The sequence below is a fragment of the Pleurodeles waltl genome, chromosome 12 (genome assembly GCF_031143425.1).
Source record: "Pleurodeles waltl isolate 20211129_DDA chromosome 12, aPleWal1.hap1.20221129, whole genome shotgun sequence".
In the NCBI taxonomy this organism is placed as follows: domain Eukaryota; kingdom Metazoa; phylum Chordata; class Amphibia; order Caudata; family Salamandridae; genus Pleurodeles; species Pleurodeles waltl.
The window spans coordinates 655,677,016-655,697,195 of NC_090451.1; the positions used below are offsets into that span (position 1 = coordinate 655,677,016).

Consider the following 20,180-nt stretch of genomic DNA (forward strand, 5'->3'; position numbering starts at 1 on the left):
AATGAGCTGCTGAATGTTAAGGACGATGTTGGTCGAACACAATAATGTAGAACACAAATTAAACATTAGGAGGGAACCAGGAAATTCTCCTTTCGATTTATAAGGGGTAACTAAGAAACGTATTTTGCTAGCAACATAGATAAAAAGCCGTGGGATGTATCAAAAAGACCAAGGGCCTGATTTTGACTTTGGCATATGCCTGAATACAAGTGCATTAGATCCAATTCCTCTTGTAACAAGATAAACGGATAGTCATCACTTTGTCACGATACGCCGTCCACCAAACTCTAAATCAGGTCCTAAAAATTTAGCAGAAATCGGTACACAGAAAGATAGTTGCATCGATTACATTTCAATTCAGGGCACCTATGAAAATGTGTTCATATGCTGTAGTATCAAGATAGTGGTGATGATTTAGTGTTCTATTTCTGCTCAAGAAATTGTGTTTTCTGTGCTCCAAGTGATAAAACCACAATGTGATCAATAGTCTACCTAAGCTGATAACAGTGTAGCCCATTTGCAAAGGCTGGGCTGAAAAGTCAGGAAGTTGGCTCCTTACAATTACTGCTTCTTTGGAGCAAATGGCCAACTTTTGTGGAATTCTCAAATAATTTCAGCAATAGTCAATAAAATATATTGAAAATTCATAAGCATAAAATTCTTCATGCAGAATTCTGATGAGGCATGCAATTCTACATATGTTAACTGAATGCAAGTGTGCATTTGGCTTTTTGTTATTTTCCCTAAACACTGAAAATATTTTCCACATTGGATAGATCCCCTTCCCTACACCATCAATGAAATATGGTACCGTTCCCTCCCCATTCTCTCCTGGAAACCAAGCACTCTTCATCTTCAGATGTATTCGTGTTGATTCCTACAGTGGGGAACTACCTACAGATTCTTGTGAACACACAAAAGCCTGCACATTTGTGGCCATTTGGGAAGATTTACTGGAAATCCACCCAGGAATTATCATAAACCTGCCTCTGAACCCGATCTTGCAATTTCCAACTTCTTGATTGCCGTTTGTGAATGGAAATTATTGCCTTTACTGATGGAGTATTGCATATTTGCATGGAAAGATTTTCTACCAGTCAGGCAGATTACTCAAATATCTGTTGGAAATATAAACTAGTTCGCAACACCTTAATGATATGTACAGTTGCCATATGTTTCCGATTTTTAGCGATTCTTCTACTTAGTTTTATTCCAAGTCATGTACTTGCCGAAGGAAACAACTTAATCACTGTCCCTGATTGATACATATCAAACACTTCTCACTTAACAACACCAAGCATTAGAGCAACATTGTCTAATGATACTGACAAACGTTGTGCACGTTGGTATTAGTAAGTCTTACATCTACACCTGTAAGCCTACAACTTCGCCTGGGTATAGTTTGAATTAATAACATTTCCCATGAGTACGCCTAGAACAGATGTCTCCAACCTTTTGGGTAATAAGGGGCCAGATGTCTCAAAAGGTTTTACCCATTCTGTGTCTATCGGAAAATGAGTTCATACATACGGCCTAAGAGCTACTTAAGTTTAATGAAAATCATCCTGTGCTCCTAATATTATTAGTGGAGTATTAACGTCCATGTCAGACAAGATTACATTAGAAGCCACCACATGCAAGATTACCAGCAGTGATCACCTCAGTTAATCAGGTAGGGTTGATAGCAATGTAATATTTTGAAAAAAGGCTGTATCAATTTGGAATACCCCTGCAGAGGTAATGCATGACTGCTGTAGCTGCAATGATCTGGGCAGTGTGGTAATAATTTCATCAGACTGGACACAAAGCTATCTATGAGCCACAAGTTAAGTATGGCACTCCAGAAGAAAGAAACAGATTAACTGGTGTTTGTAACCTCTGATGAAATGTCAAAAAAATGCACTGCTGCCTCTTCTAGTGCAGTTGAAGACCAAGGACGAGAGTTACTAATTTTTCATGCATTGCAGCACACCAGCGAAACTGACTTCACTGCGCTGCATACATAAGGGCAGAGCCAGATCAGGGCCTCGCTGCACTTGTCCTCCCCTCTGCTGGTGCTCAAACAGGCTGCTTTGTACAATGCACATCCTTGTACCATGGTGCAGAGGTTAGTGTACACAGTCTAGCATAGGATTTGCAATTGAATCATACCTTCGCATACAAATTCCTATGCCTAGATAAAAACCCACAAGGAACCAATACACTGGATGTTCACTGTGCACTGGAACAAACATGCAATCTGAGGGTTGTTTGGGAAATAAACACATTTCTTCCTATTAGTACCTGCAGCAAAGGGTGTTAGATTTTGGCACAAAGCCCAATCCATCTGTCTTAGTAGACTGTGCTTTGCTTAAAAAACTATACGCATTTGCACTGGTCAGCCGCCATAATGCCATGTAACGCCCCTTGATGCAAAGCGATGCATTAGTTAATACTCTTCAAGACTCTGGGTCGATGTCAATGCTTAATTTGTAAAATAATATGTGCAAGGCCCCAAGCTATTCCCCTGGAGGCCACTTCAGCTTGCACCACCTACGCTTTGATCATGTGCTTTATTAAAAATATGCTGATCGTGCCACCATGTGGGGGAGTATCATAAGTGCGCCCCAGTGTTGTGAAATAAGTGCAGGTGCCAGCACAGGCAAACACCGGCACAAACTAAGCACTGAAGATCTGTTTCGCTTTGCTCCGGCACAAAGCTTACGTAAATCTGGGCCGCAGCGTCTTGCATGCAAAGTCTATGATATGTGCTCACCAGGAGACCACTTCGAGCAGTTGCAGAAATTTTCGCTAATCCAGCACCCAAGGTTGTCTGCCATTACCTCTCCCGCTGTTAACCATCTAAGCCACACAAGCCTTATTGAGGAAAAACCTTTAACAACTAAAGCACCAGGGGAATTTACGCCCGCTGTTTTTTTACCTTGAAGCTGAATTCCATAAACTCCAAAAAGGACTGAAATCATACCTCTTCCAAGTGCGCCCTCCGGACACCTATTAATTGGCCACAATGTGACATCTAGTTTCTCAAACTTATCCCCCTGCCCCCTTTCCGCCCTGAGTATCCCTGCTAGCTCCCTACAACTACTCCAACTACGCAATCAAAACAACAAACATAACTAGACGATAAATACAGACGACCTGATCTCCTACTGTCAAGTAATCGCATCTATTGTGACCCTAAATATTGTTTTTTTTTTCTTCCAAATGCATGCAGTGATAGGGACTGGGTTGCAAGGATGTGAAATAACTTGACCCTTATGTGGTCAAATGCAGAAGCCAGTATTAGTATCAAAGTGGTCAACACTGTGGCCACTAGAAAACATCTCCTCATGAAGTGATCAGAGACTCACCATGTTGACCTCTTTCTAGTCTGAATTCGCATGCCTACCACCCAGAGCAGACTCCTAAAGTAGTTCAAGCTTTTAAAGTGATGTACGTTCATTTATGAAATGTGTTGCTGAAGTTAAAGATTGGTCTTTTTGTTTCTTTTTGTCTCCTCAGAAGCCAGCTGCAGTGCATGTGGTCCCGGTTACAAGACTCCACTGGATGCAATGAAAGGTAGTGAAATAATTTATTATTTATAATTTGTGAACAAAGAGTAACATTTTCTACTTTCAAAATCATACAATTATATATAGAAATGTTCAAAACTGTAACTCGAATGCATTAATTTCCCATGTCCAACTAATTTATGTAAAAAGTGTTGTTTTCTTGGAAGATGATTACAATGACTGGGAAATCTGAAGTCGCGCTCTGTGAACTGTATGAGTTTTGGCCTATAATTCACATTTACATTTTTTAAATATATTTGCTGTGAGAAAATGTAAGGGAATGTTTTACTAACCTATTTGTCACACAAAATCGATTAGTTGCAAAAAATTGATTAGTTAAAATGGAGTCTCGATTCTGAAATATAATTGTGTAGTAAACAATAGTTTTCCAGTTAAAGTAATCAATTATTTGATTTTACAAAAAAACGAATTATTTTAACACCTCATTTGTACCAACAAAAAATAATGAATTCATCTACTAAAAATAAATCCATTTGTTACAAAGTTGAATAATTGTGGTACAAAAATATGCCAGCTTGTTAAAAAGTATTTGACACACAAATGAATCAATCCTTGGAGAGAAACATATCAACTGCTTAAAAACAGTTCTCCAGATAACCAAATCGATTTTTGAACAAAAGTTTAACCACTCAACTACAAATATATATCACTTTGTGGAGTAAAACACTAGATTCTCAATTCCAATAAAAATCGAGTGGAAAAACTCCTTTAATTTTGAGTGTGCTAAATCTGGCATCATTTTTAGATTTTGCACTCTTGATTCAAGAACCAAAAATATGTTGGACAGTGATTACTTTTATCAAATGAACGTATAAATCCTTCCTGGGTAAACATGAGATCACCTTTACCATTGATAAGGGACTCAATATTATATCCGTTTTATATCCGGATTTGGGATCAAATGAGTTTACACATGAATAAGGATTCCATGTTCTTCAGAATTTGCCACAGCAGCAAGTTGTATGTGCGCAGGTCTCATCAAGTCAGACATGTCAAGATTTCGTAGGTAGAAAATAAACTTTCTAAATGTACAAACTTCGAAAGAGGATACTACATTAGATATTACTGTGGTATCCCCCGTGCTGAGGTTCACTAATTAAAATGGTGAGGTAAACTGCACTTGCAAAATACCGCACCTTGCATATATCAGAATATCAGTAAATACTGGGTGTGGTATTACTACACTCAATTGCGAAAGTTAAATCAGGCCCTAAGTATGCTTTTCAATATATTTTAGAAACCATTCTCACAAAGGTACAAAGCACAGGCCTCAGTTTCATATTTCCAATGTATTTGTTTCCTAGTGGAAAAACAATTATACTGAGTAGATTTTAAAAAAATGTACATTTGTTTAAGGTTAGAAACAAAGATGTGGACCCTAAGAATAAATTGGATCTTTAGTCATATGCATTAAGTGACATGATTTGAATTTATATTATTTGTAGAAGTGTTAAATTCAAAGACAACTAACCTTTTGAGTCAAATTACTCCTTTACACCATTTTACACAACAAGTTATATATTATATTACATATTACCTAATGCATCTGTGTATTGGAAATGTATAACGCATAGAGTGAGATCACGGCACTGGCATGCTCAAGTTATTTAATCTCTTGCTACAGCACCGAATGTGTTGTTAAAACCTCCTAGTAGCACTACATGAAAGGGAAAGACCTCATGGTCAATAACCTAAAACTTGTATGATCAATTAACAGCTATTGGTAACTGTATTGAGTGCATGGGTGGACAAAGAAGCTGAGTCCCTCTTTGGAGTGGGAGTTGGCAATGGCGCCTTAGCGTGAGTCAAAACCTCCTCAAATAAGTTGGTTTTCAATACTCTTTTTCAGTGATGCTAAGCAAAGCAATGACCTCGAACGTACGTCTCTGACCTCTGGTGTTTTTTTCTCTTTTGGTCAGTTACTTTCTCCCTTGTTTGTGGTGGGTGATCAATCTTTTATTGTTAATGTTCCAATCAGGAATGCCATAATAACAATAGGTCTGTGATAATTGTTTTTTTGCTCTCTAGCTCCCCAGGAGGACCTGATCTATGTGTCCTGCATCTACAACAGCACAGGCATCAACAAGCCCGATTATCTGTCCACAGTGGATGTGGATCCCAAATCTCCAACCTACAGCGAGGTACGGTGCTAATGTATCAGGGGCTTTCACACAACTGTTAAGAACTAGTCCTCAAAAAGTGCACGTTCAGCTGGACATGAAAGACATCAATGACTTATCTGCCTGTCCAATGGGGATATGACCATAGATTTCTCTGGCTATCGACAAAGGGGTATTAAATCTTTTTAAAAAGACATTACATTTTCCATCTAATTATGTAATTGTTGTGTACAACTATTTCAAACAGATAAAGCTGTTTAGAATTTAAACACTGGTCCTGAGTGAATAAGGTGTTAATAAGTGACATATAAAGTTATTACTTATGGTCCCTCAGCCTATCAGTAGGTGAGGAAAGATATTTGTGGAAACTCAAAAATTGCAGAAGGTTTACTGAAGCAATAGGAAAGAAATGATCTGAAATCAGGATTTTATTTCATAAAAATATTACTTCTTGTTCAAAAGAGGGGTTTTAACATCAGTAGAAAGTGATAAACATGTCAATTAACAACGCCAAACTTTAACATTGTTTCAATTATTAAAATATCTCTTTTGTATTATTTCCAGCAGTCGTCAAACTTGGTTATTGTATCCATTTTAAAGGAGGGAATTTACAAAAATTAATAATATATTCTTTATATTTTTTGAGGTTGGAATTGTTAGCTAAATTGCTCTGCTTGTTAACAATATTTATCCTCCCAGAACGAAATCCCACTCATTATGTAGTTTGCTTTTTATACACATGTATGGTTGCTTTAGAAATGTCTTGCCAGTGGAGTAAGGCACAAAGAAGTGAAAACACAGGAAAGCCATGAATTGCATATTTTTAATAAGCAAGAATTTTGTTTGTAAAAAATGAAATTCTGCACATCTTAAATGTTAACCCTTTGTGGCGGTTTTGTCGTTCAAGACCAAGTTGCTTGCTTTAATAATTTTCTGCCAACCTACTCTGCTGAAAGTCTAGGTACTGTCTTGTAGGGAAATTGTGATTTCCCTGTGTTCTGTTGTTTACAAGCTGCTAGGAGATTTTCAGAAAGTTTGAGCAATCAGAAATGTCTTGAGACTTCCTCTAGTCCAGTTGGTCTCTGCCACAGCATTGGGATGGGATTCTTTAATGCATGCTTAAGGCACCATGACAAGCTCTTTAAATTCAGTGGCTTATCTTTAACCCACAGATCATCCACCGCCTGCCAATGCCCAACATGAATGATGAGCTCCACCATCTTGGTTGGAATGCCTGCAGCAGTTGCTATACTGACCCCACCAAAAAGCGGGACCGCCTGGTTTTGCTTGGCTTGATCTCTTCACGGATTTACATTGTCGATGTGGGCACCGATCCACGGGCTCCCAAATTGCACAAGGTGTGTATGCTCCTCCTGGCAAATGTAATCTTTTTTATTGCAGTAGGTCAGGTCATATCGCTCTCTGATGTGGTGGAGGGCTCTACAGCTACCCTCTAATGGAAGATTAGTGATTGCAGTCATTAAACATGCAAGCTGATAGGCTGAAAGAGAGAGAGTTGAATGCAAGAGGATTGGATGGTATACCAATCCATAGATTGTAGCCCCTTATTGAACAGGACAACACATAATCACCCACAGTGGTATATGGCATATAACTACCTGCAATGGTACACATCTAGATCTAGGGCAACAAATGAGAATCAAATGGCATAGGCTTGCAACCACAGAAATGGTACACAAACCAAAAAAACATGTAATATCACATACCTACCCAAAGTGGAATGCACTGTGCGATGAGCTATAAAACCTCAAGCCTTAATGTAAACAACAGAATAAACAGAGAAGTAGACATACCCACTTAAAGTTGTCTGAAGTCTGCAACCATCTTTTAATGGAACACACATTTAGTAAAGCAAGACAGCAATTCGAAAGGCATACAAACCCATCAAAAGGGGCCTGCCTTGTACAAACCTTCGATAATGAAACACACCTTAAAAAAACAACTGCACTTTACACACTCCACGTTACATTAGTCACCCCACAGGTGTTAATGAAATCCTGAGTCCAGTGAATAAGACAGAAACATATGTATACATAGCCATCCAGGCAGCAGGACAACCAACAACCTCCCTCCTAGCCAAAGACCAGACTGAATTCAACATTAGTCCTTCGATGAAGATTGAATACCATACTCAATAAAACAAATAGCCAAGCTTTGTGGAGGTTCACCCAAAGTGGTGCATAAGGCTACAGTCCAAAACCCTGTAGCATACGCACATCTGTGTGCAATACCAATACTCAAAAAGAGCATGCAACAATACAGGCCTGTGAGACAAAACAGGTTTTACAATGTTTCCTTTTCTTCTTTTGACTCCTTCAATGTCCTCAACATCAAAAGAAAGGTAATACAAACTGTCCCAAGCAGCATACAAAAGTACTGCTTGCAGTCCGCGTATATGTTAGCGCCATGATAACATAAAGATGGACTATTTGCTGTGTTTCGTCCAGCATAGTTCCCTGAGCAAAGTCCTACTTCTGTGTCTACTTGTTCCAATATGGCCGCACACTCCTTCCTCTATACCAGTGGTTCCCAACCTGTGGTCAGGGGAACCCTGGGGGTCCACGAATCATCCTCTGGGGTCCACGACTGCTTAGAAAATGAAATAATATTAACAGATTACTAAAGTAAATTGGCTAGGTGTCCAACTGAAAATTTTAAAATGCACTGTAAATGCAAAGGAATTCAAATTGGAAGTTAAAAATGTAATTAGTATCCTCGGATTGATTTGTGGGAGACGTGCAGGTGCAACACACAGAATATAGTATGGATGATGTCTGGATTCAATTGGATTTAGAAAAGCTCGAACCTTCATATTAAAACTAATTTTTTAAAATTTATATTTGTCAGCCAGTTAAATAAAATGTGTTATTTGTGTATGTTTTTGATGAATGATTGCTTCTGTAGTTTTTTTGTGTATTGTTTTGCATTTCAAATCATAGAGTTTAGGCCAGGTTCCCTGGATTCCAGTAATAACTCAGTGGGGGGGGTCCCCGGATTCCAATAATGATTTAGTGGGGGTCCCCAGGTTCCAGTACTGATAAAGTGGGGAAGTCAAAAGGTTGGGATTCCTTGTTCTATATCCATTGCCAGGATTACATCCATCATCCAAAAGTATTCTGAACTGTCACATTGCTCCTTTTATTTTACTGATTTCTTTATTATTTTTCAAAGAGCAGAACACAAATATATACCAATAAATTATAAATTTGCGTTACATTCATAATAAATTCATATGAAAGGAAAATCAGAATTATAACAGCCCATTGAGAAGAACATACTTTAGAAGGCTTTAATAGCAAAAGCTGTTAACTAGCTGTAGCTGTTAAACCTAGGGTACGTCTGCAGTATTATGAAGGCAACATATTGACAATATATTTCCATTTTTAGGAAAATTGGGAGGGGAAGTGGAAGATATGAACAAAAAGCGTGTGGGGGGGTAAAACAACTTACATTGTTGAGCAACTTCAAGGTAACACATTACACAAGCCCAGATATAAAAAAAAAAAAGGTAATGCAGTTTGGGCAGTGACTTACAGAAAATGGGGTGTGAGTCTGGGAGTGTGCAAGTAGGTACTGGAGAATTTCGAGAAAAATATAAAAGTAAAGAACTGTAGAATGAATGATCAAAGAAGGTTGGTAAAGATCAGGTGATCAGTCGGAAACTAGATAGTCTTCTACTAAAATTTCACGGGGAACCATTCTTCTTTCTGGTGATTTACCTAGAAGGATTTCTAGGTTGAACCAGGTGTGATTAGGGCAGACGTGATCCCTGGAAGGTATGCAGCTTTCTTCTCAAGCTAGTGCATGACGCATAGGGCATCCCGCTGGTTCATGTCAGAAGGTGGGTCAGTTTCCTTCCATTCAATTGTTATGGTCTGCCAGCTTAACGTCCAAAAGTTTTGTTTGCTATTAGATAGGGGTCCTACTGCCACGAAAGATAGTGAAGTATCTACTCCATGCTATGGGGGTTTAATGGGCAAGATGTTGATTATAATGTTGATTTCTAACCAAAACACAGCTAGAGGGGAGCATGTGTTCTAAAGGCAGACCACTGTTAATAGACCTCCAGCATCTAATATTGATTAGGTGCACTGGTTTATGGTCTTTTCTAGGATGCCATAAGATACAATGTGTTAAGAATTAAATGGTTTGAGTCAGAGATGCCTAGGTGGGGCATCAAAGATACCAGAAGGTATTAGGCCTCTTTGGTCTTCCTAATTTTTTATCCCTCAGGGCTCCTACTCTTTTCTAGGTAGCCCAAGGAAACAAAAAATATAGTGAGCTCTAATGGAATATTGATTTAATAATTTTATGCACCACCTAATTTGAAGATTTGTTAAAAACTACTCTAAGTAGACTTTATTAATCTTAATACATGAGGGTCTATGTTCACTCTTTGCTGCACCAACAATCCCTTTAACACTAGATTTAGTAAAATGTTGATGGTCTTGTTACAAACAGAATGCTCAAAAGGGGGAAATAAGGGCACAGTGGGGATTTTATTACTAATTTCATTGCATAGAAAGGAACATTGCCACCACAAGCTTGAGCAAGATTAACTGAGTGATAAATTCAACAGACAGTGGCCAATGGGAGAAAGGATTAGGCTTAAACCCTGGACTCAATCAGAAATGACTGTCTCCAATTCTAATCCATAGGCAGTTGAACCTACTGAAGTCTACACCAAGAGCAACCAGGCGTATCTTCATTCCCTACACTGTCTGGGCAGCGGTGAGGTCATGATCAGCTCCGCCGGAGATCCATCTGGCAAACCCAAAGGTACAAACCAACCTGCTCTTAAGGCATTAAGACTGTCAGCACAGAGAGGGTATTTGCTGGGCCACTCATTTCACAAAACGCTGCCTTCTTTCCTTTCAAAGGCTGTGACCAGTACCCTGTGTTGGGCAGTACTTCCTGTCACTCCCAAGCAGAAGTCAGAGCTTGACCTTGGATCACCAACCCACATCAAAAGATTGAGACACTGTTCATTTGGTGTTACTTGAAGGAGAAATTGCCTATGTTCGTCCAAAGTGTTAACAGTTCAATTAGAAGGCCATCTAGGACAATATTCTGACTGTTTTCCTTATTACGCTTTAGAAACAGTGATGGCAATTTTTAGCATCAAACACACAAAAGGTGGTGGGAGGAAAGCTTGCAGTAGGAAGAGTCCAGCCCTGAACCGGAACACAAGCAGGGAGGACCTAGCCTGGCAGTTCAGTCATGACTGTTCCAATTGGAGCAGGGTGAAGACTAATCAGCATATGTCTGGGTCCAAACTGAGGTTGCATGGTGGGTAAAAGAAACAATGGGTTGGAATGCTACCCCTAGTTATTGCTAGCGGTTAGATTTATTGAAAATCTTCCTCCTTTCACCTTTTGTGTTTGAGGCATGTCTTAGCATGGCTGCATTATTTTTAAAGGGGTAATACAGCTGCATCTCACCAAGCTGCAGTATTTTTAAAGGGACAGTAGAGTGGCTTCAGAGCAAGGCTGCTAAATGTGTAATTTGATGGTATTGGCACACTGCCTCAGAGGAACTTCTATGTGCTTAAGGGATAGTACTTCTCCACAGTACTCATATGCTTCAAACAGGACAAACCCAGACATGATCATTGGGTATGATGCACTCCTAACAGAAATGTGGCCACACTTATCAGCAGGAGATCTGTACCACTGAGGGGACTGGATCAGCCTACAGGTCTGAGCACAAACACATTTCTTATAACAATGCAACCGCTCCTTATCCTTGATGTCACATTACCATTGTGACAACTCCAGCACTTCCCAACAGGCCCCTGTACAGAGGGGGGTGCAGTTTTTGTACTGTGCTGGGCAGATGCTCCTCAAGGGACGCCAAGGTCCATCCAAGGTCCTGAACTTCAAAATGGGGGTGACATAAGGACAACAGTGAAGATTGGCTGCAGGACAAATCTAATAGTGGTTGGGGAATAAATATTCGCTACACATCGCACACAGCTGGGGAGGGAAGTGACTGAGACTTAATTTCTCCAGAGGTGTTGGTGGAGCTTGCGGGCGCTCTTCTCTCTCAATTGTAACATGAACTTAACTACTGAATTTAGAGCATACTTTGTACTTACATTTGCTAAAAAATAAAAAAAAGCCACGGCTTCAGAAAGGGCACTCCACTAGACCAAATTGTTTGTGTTCCAAACTAGCCTGAAAAGTGTTTGGGATTTAATCTAAAAAAAAAATGAAACTGAAGCAAAATTGGGCGTTTTTTAGATTCCAAAACGTATATGGTACCTTCTTCCACTTTTCCAATTACAGTTTCGATCATTTTTACTTTCTACACGTTTTATTTAAATTGTCAGTCTTATTACAGAACTGACTGTCTACTTGAAAGGGGCACTGTGGAAAAATTAGATTAAACAGAACTTACATTCACAGGCCCTAGAAAGAGGAGGGAATCCGATCTCAACAAGCCTTATAGAAGCACTTCCGCTATAGGTCACAGAGCTGCAAGTATAAACAAACAGTTATATCATAAAAAGATATTCAATATAGATGATGAAAAGCATCCCCAGTCGTGAAATAAGAAGGGACATCATGAAATAAAAAAATTGGCATTTCGTAACATGAATTGCAATTACTTTGTCATCAAGCGTTCGGTTTTCAATTTATGAAAATATTCGCTCTTTGCTACCAAATCGACAATGTCCTCAAATGTCCCAAAGCAGCGTGATATTTTCAGAAAAGACTGGTTTGCCCTCAGATTCTTGCTTTGTAATTTTTAAATGTTATTTTATTTTAGAAAATACAGTACAAGTTTGACACACAATTACCAGCGTTTCATATGTGGACAGATCTTGTTTCACTTGCATATGTATCACCAAAATGTTAAAGCAATGTAGCTTATAGATGGAGTGTTTCCACCACCCTTCTGCCAGGGATGGGCATTGTCATGTCATTTCCATCCATATTATGTCTAGAATTACCACCACTATGCTTAGAAAGCATTATTCCAGGCGTGTGTATGCCAAGTCACAGATGTGCAAAATATTGCAAGAATGTTAACAATTTTGCAAGGGCTGACATTAAACAGCTTCTGTGAGTCCCCTACATATCCTAAGCATTACCACCATTATACCAGGGCCTGTACCTTTAATGGTGCAGTCGCAGTACACGTCATAAGCCTTTTGAGCCTTTGATTGGGCAAAAGAGACAGTTCTCAGCAGGACTGCTAGCAATCCTTTTATTGGACAGGGCAGCATTTCTCAGTGTTTGCTACACTCTTGAGTGGGCTGCGAGGACACCTCTAAGCATGGCTGCTAAACCTTCACTTAATCAGTGCTGGTGCTTCTCGCGAGGAGAGATTCAGAAGATCTGGAACGTGTCACTATTGGTTTTTATGTTTTTTTACAGAAACTCATAATAACCTGGCTTAAGGGATCCAACTCTAGAGGCAAACTCTGTGTATTTCATTGTTTTGAAGGCCAGGGCATCTTGTTTAATGTCACTGTACAAAGGCAGGGGGTGTTTAATGAAATTTTAATGAATGCATTGCTATAACAGCATTTTCTTAGTTTCCACTATGTCCTAACAGCACGTGCAGGACAACTAGCAGAAAGAGATGCCATGCCAATTAATGGCAAATCTAGACCCCATCTTTGATAGGTCGATCTCATCATGCAAATGTGGCTAGGTCAATTGATTTAAGGTGTCAAGTTTTAAATATTACAGTTTTCATAAAAGTTTAATAGTGAACCTGAACAGGCAAGTGGACAAACTCATTTTAAGTTGTTCACAGATGGAAGGCAATGGTTAATACCTATTGGCAAATGCCAAAGTGATATGAATTTAGAAAAAAAAGCATGCTGGGTAGAGAGTAATGAAATGGAAAGGTGTTAATGATGCAAATAGCTCACAAATATGGTTTGTACTAAAACTAATAAGACATGCTAATGTCCAAATCAGTGAATCGTAAGTTGACGAATAATTCTGAACTCTGCAAATGTGGCACCAGAATGTGGTGAGATGTTTTCTCAAATATGGCCCTGCACTCAGGTAAACAGAATTCCCAACCAGAACACATGGCCACTGCTGGCCCTCTTTACTTGTTCTCCACAGGTGGGTTTGTGTTACTAGACGGAGAGACCTTTGAGGTAAAGGGCGCCTGGGAGAAGGAAGGCCATGCTGCGCCCTTCGGCTATGATTTCTGGTATCAGCCACGCCACAACGCCATGATCAGCTCTGAATGGGGGACTCCCAAAAACATGTTTGCTGGCTACAAGCAAGATGATGTAAATAAGGGTAAGAGGCATCTCTCCCTTGAGCCTATAGAAAATATGTGTTGTATGTTGACCAAGCTTACAGTGTAGACCGCGACCTGATTTATCCATCACTACCATAACAACAGGCTTCATTACTCACAACTGTGGTGCTCATTTCATCAACAGATGGACAAAATGTTGAGGTGGTCCACCTACGCCTCATATCTCCGAACTACGAAGTACACACAGATCCTTTCAAAGGGTGATCAACCCTTTGAGCTAAGTAGATTATGTACAGTTCAAATAACTTTTGTGTTTCAAGGGTTTTCTTTAACAGTGGAAAGGTTTCCTACAGTAGAATAAAATGTCCCATTATAAACACTAATTTGATTGGTTACATAAAACAAGATGCCATTTTGACTCATCGCTTCAAGGAGGGATAATTGATGGAATGCAAATCTATTTTAGGGACATTCTACAGAGCTGCTGTTACAGGCAAGTAACTTGTTCCTTCCTGGGTCGTTGTTGCAGATATTCAAGAGAGTTTCACATCAAACTAAACATGCACTTAAACATGATTGGCTTATGAGGGAGCTGGGTGAGTTTCTGACTAGCAGGTGCCTCCTAAAGACTGGTGGGGCAAGAGTAGAGTCAGACACCCCCTCTGTCCCACTGCATTATGCTCTCTTTTTCTTTCACTCTTGCTGTCTCTCACCTCTCTCCCACTCTATCTTCCAGCTCTCACATCCTCATCGGTGTGCATCGCTGTAAATTGTAGGCATTTAAGAATAATCAGCTCCAGGTGTTTTTATGTTAGGACAGTGTATCGGACTCACACTTTTCGCTGGAGATGGTTTGTGTAATTAATTGTGCCCCTGGTTGAGAAAGGCCTTTGGTATTGCCGGGTCGCAAGGTCCTCACCCTATAGGCTTCATTGCAGATGATCCATCCAATAGGAAAACATGGGTGTGCTCATGTTCACATTTGGTGTCTTCTTTATACTCTGTCATCTAGAGTGTAAAGAAAAAGCCTGGGGCTTGCCATGGTTGTTTGGTGGAATTCCCTCACTAGAAGGTTAGAAAACATGTAATAAAATGGAGCAAATTACAACACAGTCTCACAAACAAAACATAATTAACAGGCTGTCCAAGAAATGTGAATGTGCAGGTTGGCAATACCACATGCCATTCGTTTTCAGAGCAATTGCTCTTTAGTGCTATTGACAGTAAACTGGGGAAACAGCAAGGTGCATTCCCATTGTTTGACTCTAAGAGTGTGGTCATTTGCACTGCATCATGCCCTCATGCCCATAGGTGTAAGCATGGTGCACTTATCCTTTTCAATGCAAATCAATGCTGCGCCAACAAATCTCTAGCCTAAACTAAATGCTCTTTTCAGAAAGAAAACCGGGTGCATAGGCCAGTCAATTTCCCAAAATGTATTAGCAAACTGCATTTGTGATTTGCCAGTTTCATTGACCCATCTGCTCTGTTTTCTGAATTCCCCAGTGGCTCTTCTTGGTTTGTCTTGAATACAGACACACCCTAAGAATAGTCATGTTTACGCATATATCAGAATATTTCACTTAATTAACTAAAAAAAAAAGTTCCTCTCGTAAACTCAAAACTGTACAGCTGTAAGAAAAACTAATACATTATGATCAGATTTTCAAGGTTGGCTGATAAAGTGGATATATATTTTTACAATGATATTTAAATGTTTCATCATTTTTGAATTCTTGAAAGACACCTTCATATGTTGCACAATTGGTTCAGTAATTTGCTTAGCCCTGGATGTGAGAGCACCTTTCCTATACTACATGCTTTCTATCTCATTGTCACTGCCAACCCGTTTTTAGAACCTGCCAGACTACACCTGAGCCATCTAGCTAGATTGTTATAAAGAGATGCTGCCAGAGGGGGAGGGGTGTTCCTGACACATGTTTTGCTTTTGTTATAGCGCATCAGAATATCATATCTTTGACCGGACACAATGGAGCACGCATTGCTCCAAGCGTGTCTTAAAAAACTTAGAGGGCCACACACATTATGTACAACACCAGCAGGGAATTATGGACGGTTCCCAGTCTATAGGAGATGAGCTGCTCCTCTATATGGAACTTATCTACAACACAATTAACACTCTAAATCTGCTGGACTTAAATTTGTAATGTTTTAGCCGACTTCCACACCAATCAAGAAAAATATCAAATCCTTTTGACATTTTTTTGCAACAAGTTAGCAAGCGCTAACCATGCTGATCTAAGTGAGAGGGACTGTAATTCTAGGCACACTATTACAGCTTTGGATTGATAAAATACCATTCAAGCGAACCTGGGATGAGTAAAAACATCTTCTGGCCCCGGTGTTTTTGCTCTTGTTTGCCCTCATCCAAACAGCATAGCCCTCTCCAGACAAGGGAAACCGCAAAGAACGAGAATGAGGAAAACACACCATTCCCTTTCTACCACAGAATAAATAAGCAAGAACAACAAATAAGCATTGGCAAAGTCAATAGGTCCTGCCTATGTGAAATTTATTGGTTTTGCTAAAGTTTTGCTGCAAATGGCTGAAAGTAATGTAAAAATGCTGTATGACACAGCCGTCGTTGTCCGCGTTATACCGCTTTTTTTATTTCCAGTTATATACTGCACTAAAGCTAACACTGCTTTAAAATATGAGTTAAAAAATATTGACAAAGGGAGTAGATCTCGCATAGGCGAGACCTATTGGCTTTGCCAGTGCTTGGTATAGGATGCAATTTGGTAAATTATAAGTATTTATATAGTGTATACAACTGCTGAAGTGCTAATGTTATAGAATGGAGAACACTCTTGCCTAGGTGTTACTGTGTCCAGATTGAGAAGCATTTTAGGACCATACAAAACTGTGAAAATGTGCCATATAAATGTGCTGAATGTAACATAAATTAAAAGTAGACCCAAAAGTCTAATAGATTACAGCATTTATTACAGTGATGCTTTAGACTATGTGTTACTTTGGGTGCAATGGTTACAAAGAATCAAAAACGCACTCCTGATTGCTTGTTTAGTAGTAACACATAGCAATAATCATTGTTCAGTGGGTTACCTAAAGCTTTTGGCCCCTGTGCCCCTGCCCCTGCTGCACCATTCAAATCATGGCCCTCTAGTACCTGCAAGGTAACTGCGCTTGTGACTGCTACTTTACTGGTAATATATAGCAATAAACCGTGCACAGTGAATTTCCTAGAGCTTTTGGCCCTGGTGCCACTGCGCCTGCTGCACCATCCAAATTGTGGGCCCTATTGCCTGCAAGGTAACATGAGGTAATTGTTTATATCCAGTAATGTATGGATTTCAAAAAGGCACAGTTGCAGACAGAATACATAATTATTTTGTAGGTAAACCCAGAAAAGCAATTTGTTACCACAGATGTCATAAATAAATATGCTGGTAAAAACCAACCTTTTGAAATGGCTATGTCTAAAATAAAATTTAAAAAGGGCACAAGCAGGCTTCATTGATAAAGGCAGCATGCCTCTTTCCTATAAAGGCTGTCACTTTGAAGTCAGCAGAAAGCAAAACAAAATAACCAAGCTCCCAAGAAAACACAGCTTGACATTTGGCCTCAGTGTTTGAATGCTCAGCAAACATGACAGATGAAAACAAGATTTAAAGGCCTGTTGGCAGAAGAGGAGTTTGTGGAAATCTCATCAGGTGGGACAAACTGACGCTGGACAGCCTAAAGCAAATAAAGCCAGCAAATGGAAAGCAAGAAAACATGAGTTACAAATTACAAAGCTAATGGCAAGCGACTGGCAGAATGCATCCCCAGGTCAACTTTCTGAAACCTCACAAGATGTCCTTCACTAACCAGACAGCTGTGTTGGCTGGCAGACTGCGACTAAATAAAGTACTCTGCTGAAATGCTATAATACTGAGCAGTAATGAAGGACTATCACACCACCAAAGTGCTTCGGCAGTTACCGGAAACTGCCAGAGGATCTGGGTACCACGTTTTGGGATCGGCAAGTGTGGTTATGCTCTCTGTGTGAGCAATGCACCTCTTTGGGTGGTGAGCTGTCCAAAAAAGTAGGAAACTGGCTGGGGATCTTGATGTGGTCTGGTTAGCTGAGCTAAGCAGTACTGAGTTCCTGTAATGGGACAGCTGATCCAAACACTGCCCACTTCATTGCAACTTCAAATACAGTGCCATGCTCATGAGGAGAGGATTCCATTTGATACCTACCAGCACCATGCAGTTACAGAAAAATGTGGTATAAATAGCATTACCTGCACACTATAAAAGGACCATCATGGTGCTTTACTAATCCTCCCAGACATAATCTATGAGACCCCTCAAATAAATAAGACTCCACTTTTTTAAAGGTCCCAGATTCAAAATAAGGTAACCATCAAACTCGGTAAAACCTGCAAATCAGTTAAGCTTTGGAAAACCCCAGACCAGCATGCTGAGTAAGGGTTGAAACACCTGTTGGCTGCTAATCCATCATTACAAGACTGAACAAAGACTGTTCTTACATAAGATCACATGTCCATATCTTGGACTGAAAAGCATTTTTTACAAGGAATAACTATATTCTAAATCTTACACTGTGTAATTTGAGTTTCTAGAATAGATTATTATAATTGTAGCTATTATAGTTGTCACTAACCCTATGGAGGTTGCATTCCTCTTATCCATTCTTTAAATTTACTGGGAGTTACCCAGAAGTGTTACAAATATACACCTAAGCTATTAAGTGGGAACGCAGGACTTTGGAGCCCTAAACACTTGCACCTCCTGACTGCTAGGAGAGATGTCTTTTAAGTAAAGCCCAGTTGGGAGGTGGTGCACACAATCAATGCATTGCTGGATGATGTCCACAATTGGAGGCACCACTGTAAGAAACTCCTTCTTTCATAATACTGTTGATAGGGTGTGCACAGTGTCAAGCCATTGATTAAAGGTTGAATACACTATAGCATACGTCTGAGAACAAGCACTGCCTGCTTATGCCTGGTTGTGGAGACATTCACACTGAAAGGGCATAGCTGGGGCATGATGTGGGCAATGATGTCCTGATTAACAAAGGCATTTTCAGGCAAAGATGCCTTTATTTATGCTTGTCAAGAATTCACAAAAATATTAGTTTTACTACTGAGAATAATTGTAGAGATATACACCTTAGTAAATCTCACACAAGGGTAAGGGTTGGCAGGCAGGAGGAACAAGGCGTGGGTACCCTGTAAGTTTGTAGGCATTCACAAACTAAAATATGATGCATTCCCACCTTAGAAATGGTCGGAGATTTACTCCAGACATTTCCAGGATGAGGTGGAGAATGGATCATGAATTAGAAAAAAAAACTTTGAAAGTCTTTTTTGAGTGCAGTCTTGGAAGTCAGCGTGTACACTTGCCTTTGTGAATTAGGCTGTTGTGAGGTCATTTTAGCATTTACAATGGAACATTATTTAGCTCTGGGCCTGTGCCCTCTCACATAGTTACATTTCAATTTTATTCCTTTTATTAATTTTGGGAACCTTCATTTTAGTGGAGATGTTTTTATTATTTTTATCAGTTGCCCTTACATGCAGAATTTGTTATTAGTTTATTTGCACAACATTTTCATCCTGTGCTCAACCCAAGGCTTCACACGATAGTATTCCGAGTAGTGCCGGTCCAAAGAGTACATTGTCTACTCAACACAGAGAAATACGTATTGTCACGTCAGGGCAGTTCTTAGAATAACAGATGTTTTATTATAAAACACCACACAGCCCAACCAAATTTCAGGGGACATTCCAGCGAGTAAGCCATCTTATGCTGCATGTTGTCGTCGCAGTTCAGTTGAAACTCAGTTTTTTCTCTTCATCCACGTGCGAGGACTCCCAGCAGACCAACAGCCCTTTTCTCAGCCTAAAGCACAAGTATGGGGATTGGGTTGGCTTTCGGGGACTAGATGGGCAGATTAGGGCTAACACTGCTCTTGTTCTCATGCAGAATATTAGTAGTGCAGATGGGGATTTTAGAATCATTATTGTGACAGTATGGTAGGACTTTTCCTCTCTTTAACTTTTCTTGTCACCACAATAATGTAGTTGTGTTTCATTATCCTAATAATCGCCATTCATGCATTTCTATATAGAATGCAGTTGCTTCAATAAAATGTATTTAACCACATCCTGCTTCTGATTGTCTTTGCATATATGAGACGTGTATAACTGAGAGTAAGGGGTAAGATCTGTTCCACCAG

At 39.7% G+C, this 20,180-nt stretch overlaps 1 protein-coding gene across 1 annotated transcript in view; it reads left to right on the forward strand.

Annotated features, from left to right (window-relative positions):
* The window catches only part of LOC138268572 (methanethiol oxidase-like), a 42,911-nt gene that overhangs the window by 5,731 nt on the left and 17,000 nt on the right, over positions 1-20,180 (forward strand). The window contains exons 2-6 of the mRNA XM_069218348.1: positions 3,502-3,558; positions 5,601-5,713; positions 6,865-7,050; positions 10,372-10,492; positions 13,801-13,983. Coding sequence (XP_069074449.1) covers positions 3,502-3,558; positions 5,601-5,713; positions 6,865-7,050; positions 10,372-10,492; positions 13,801-13,983 — 660 coding nt within the window. The remainder of the gene's footprint in view (positions 1-3,501; positions 3,559-5,600; positions 5,714-6,864; positions 7,051-10,371; positions 10,493-13,800; positions 13,984-20,180) is intronic.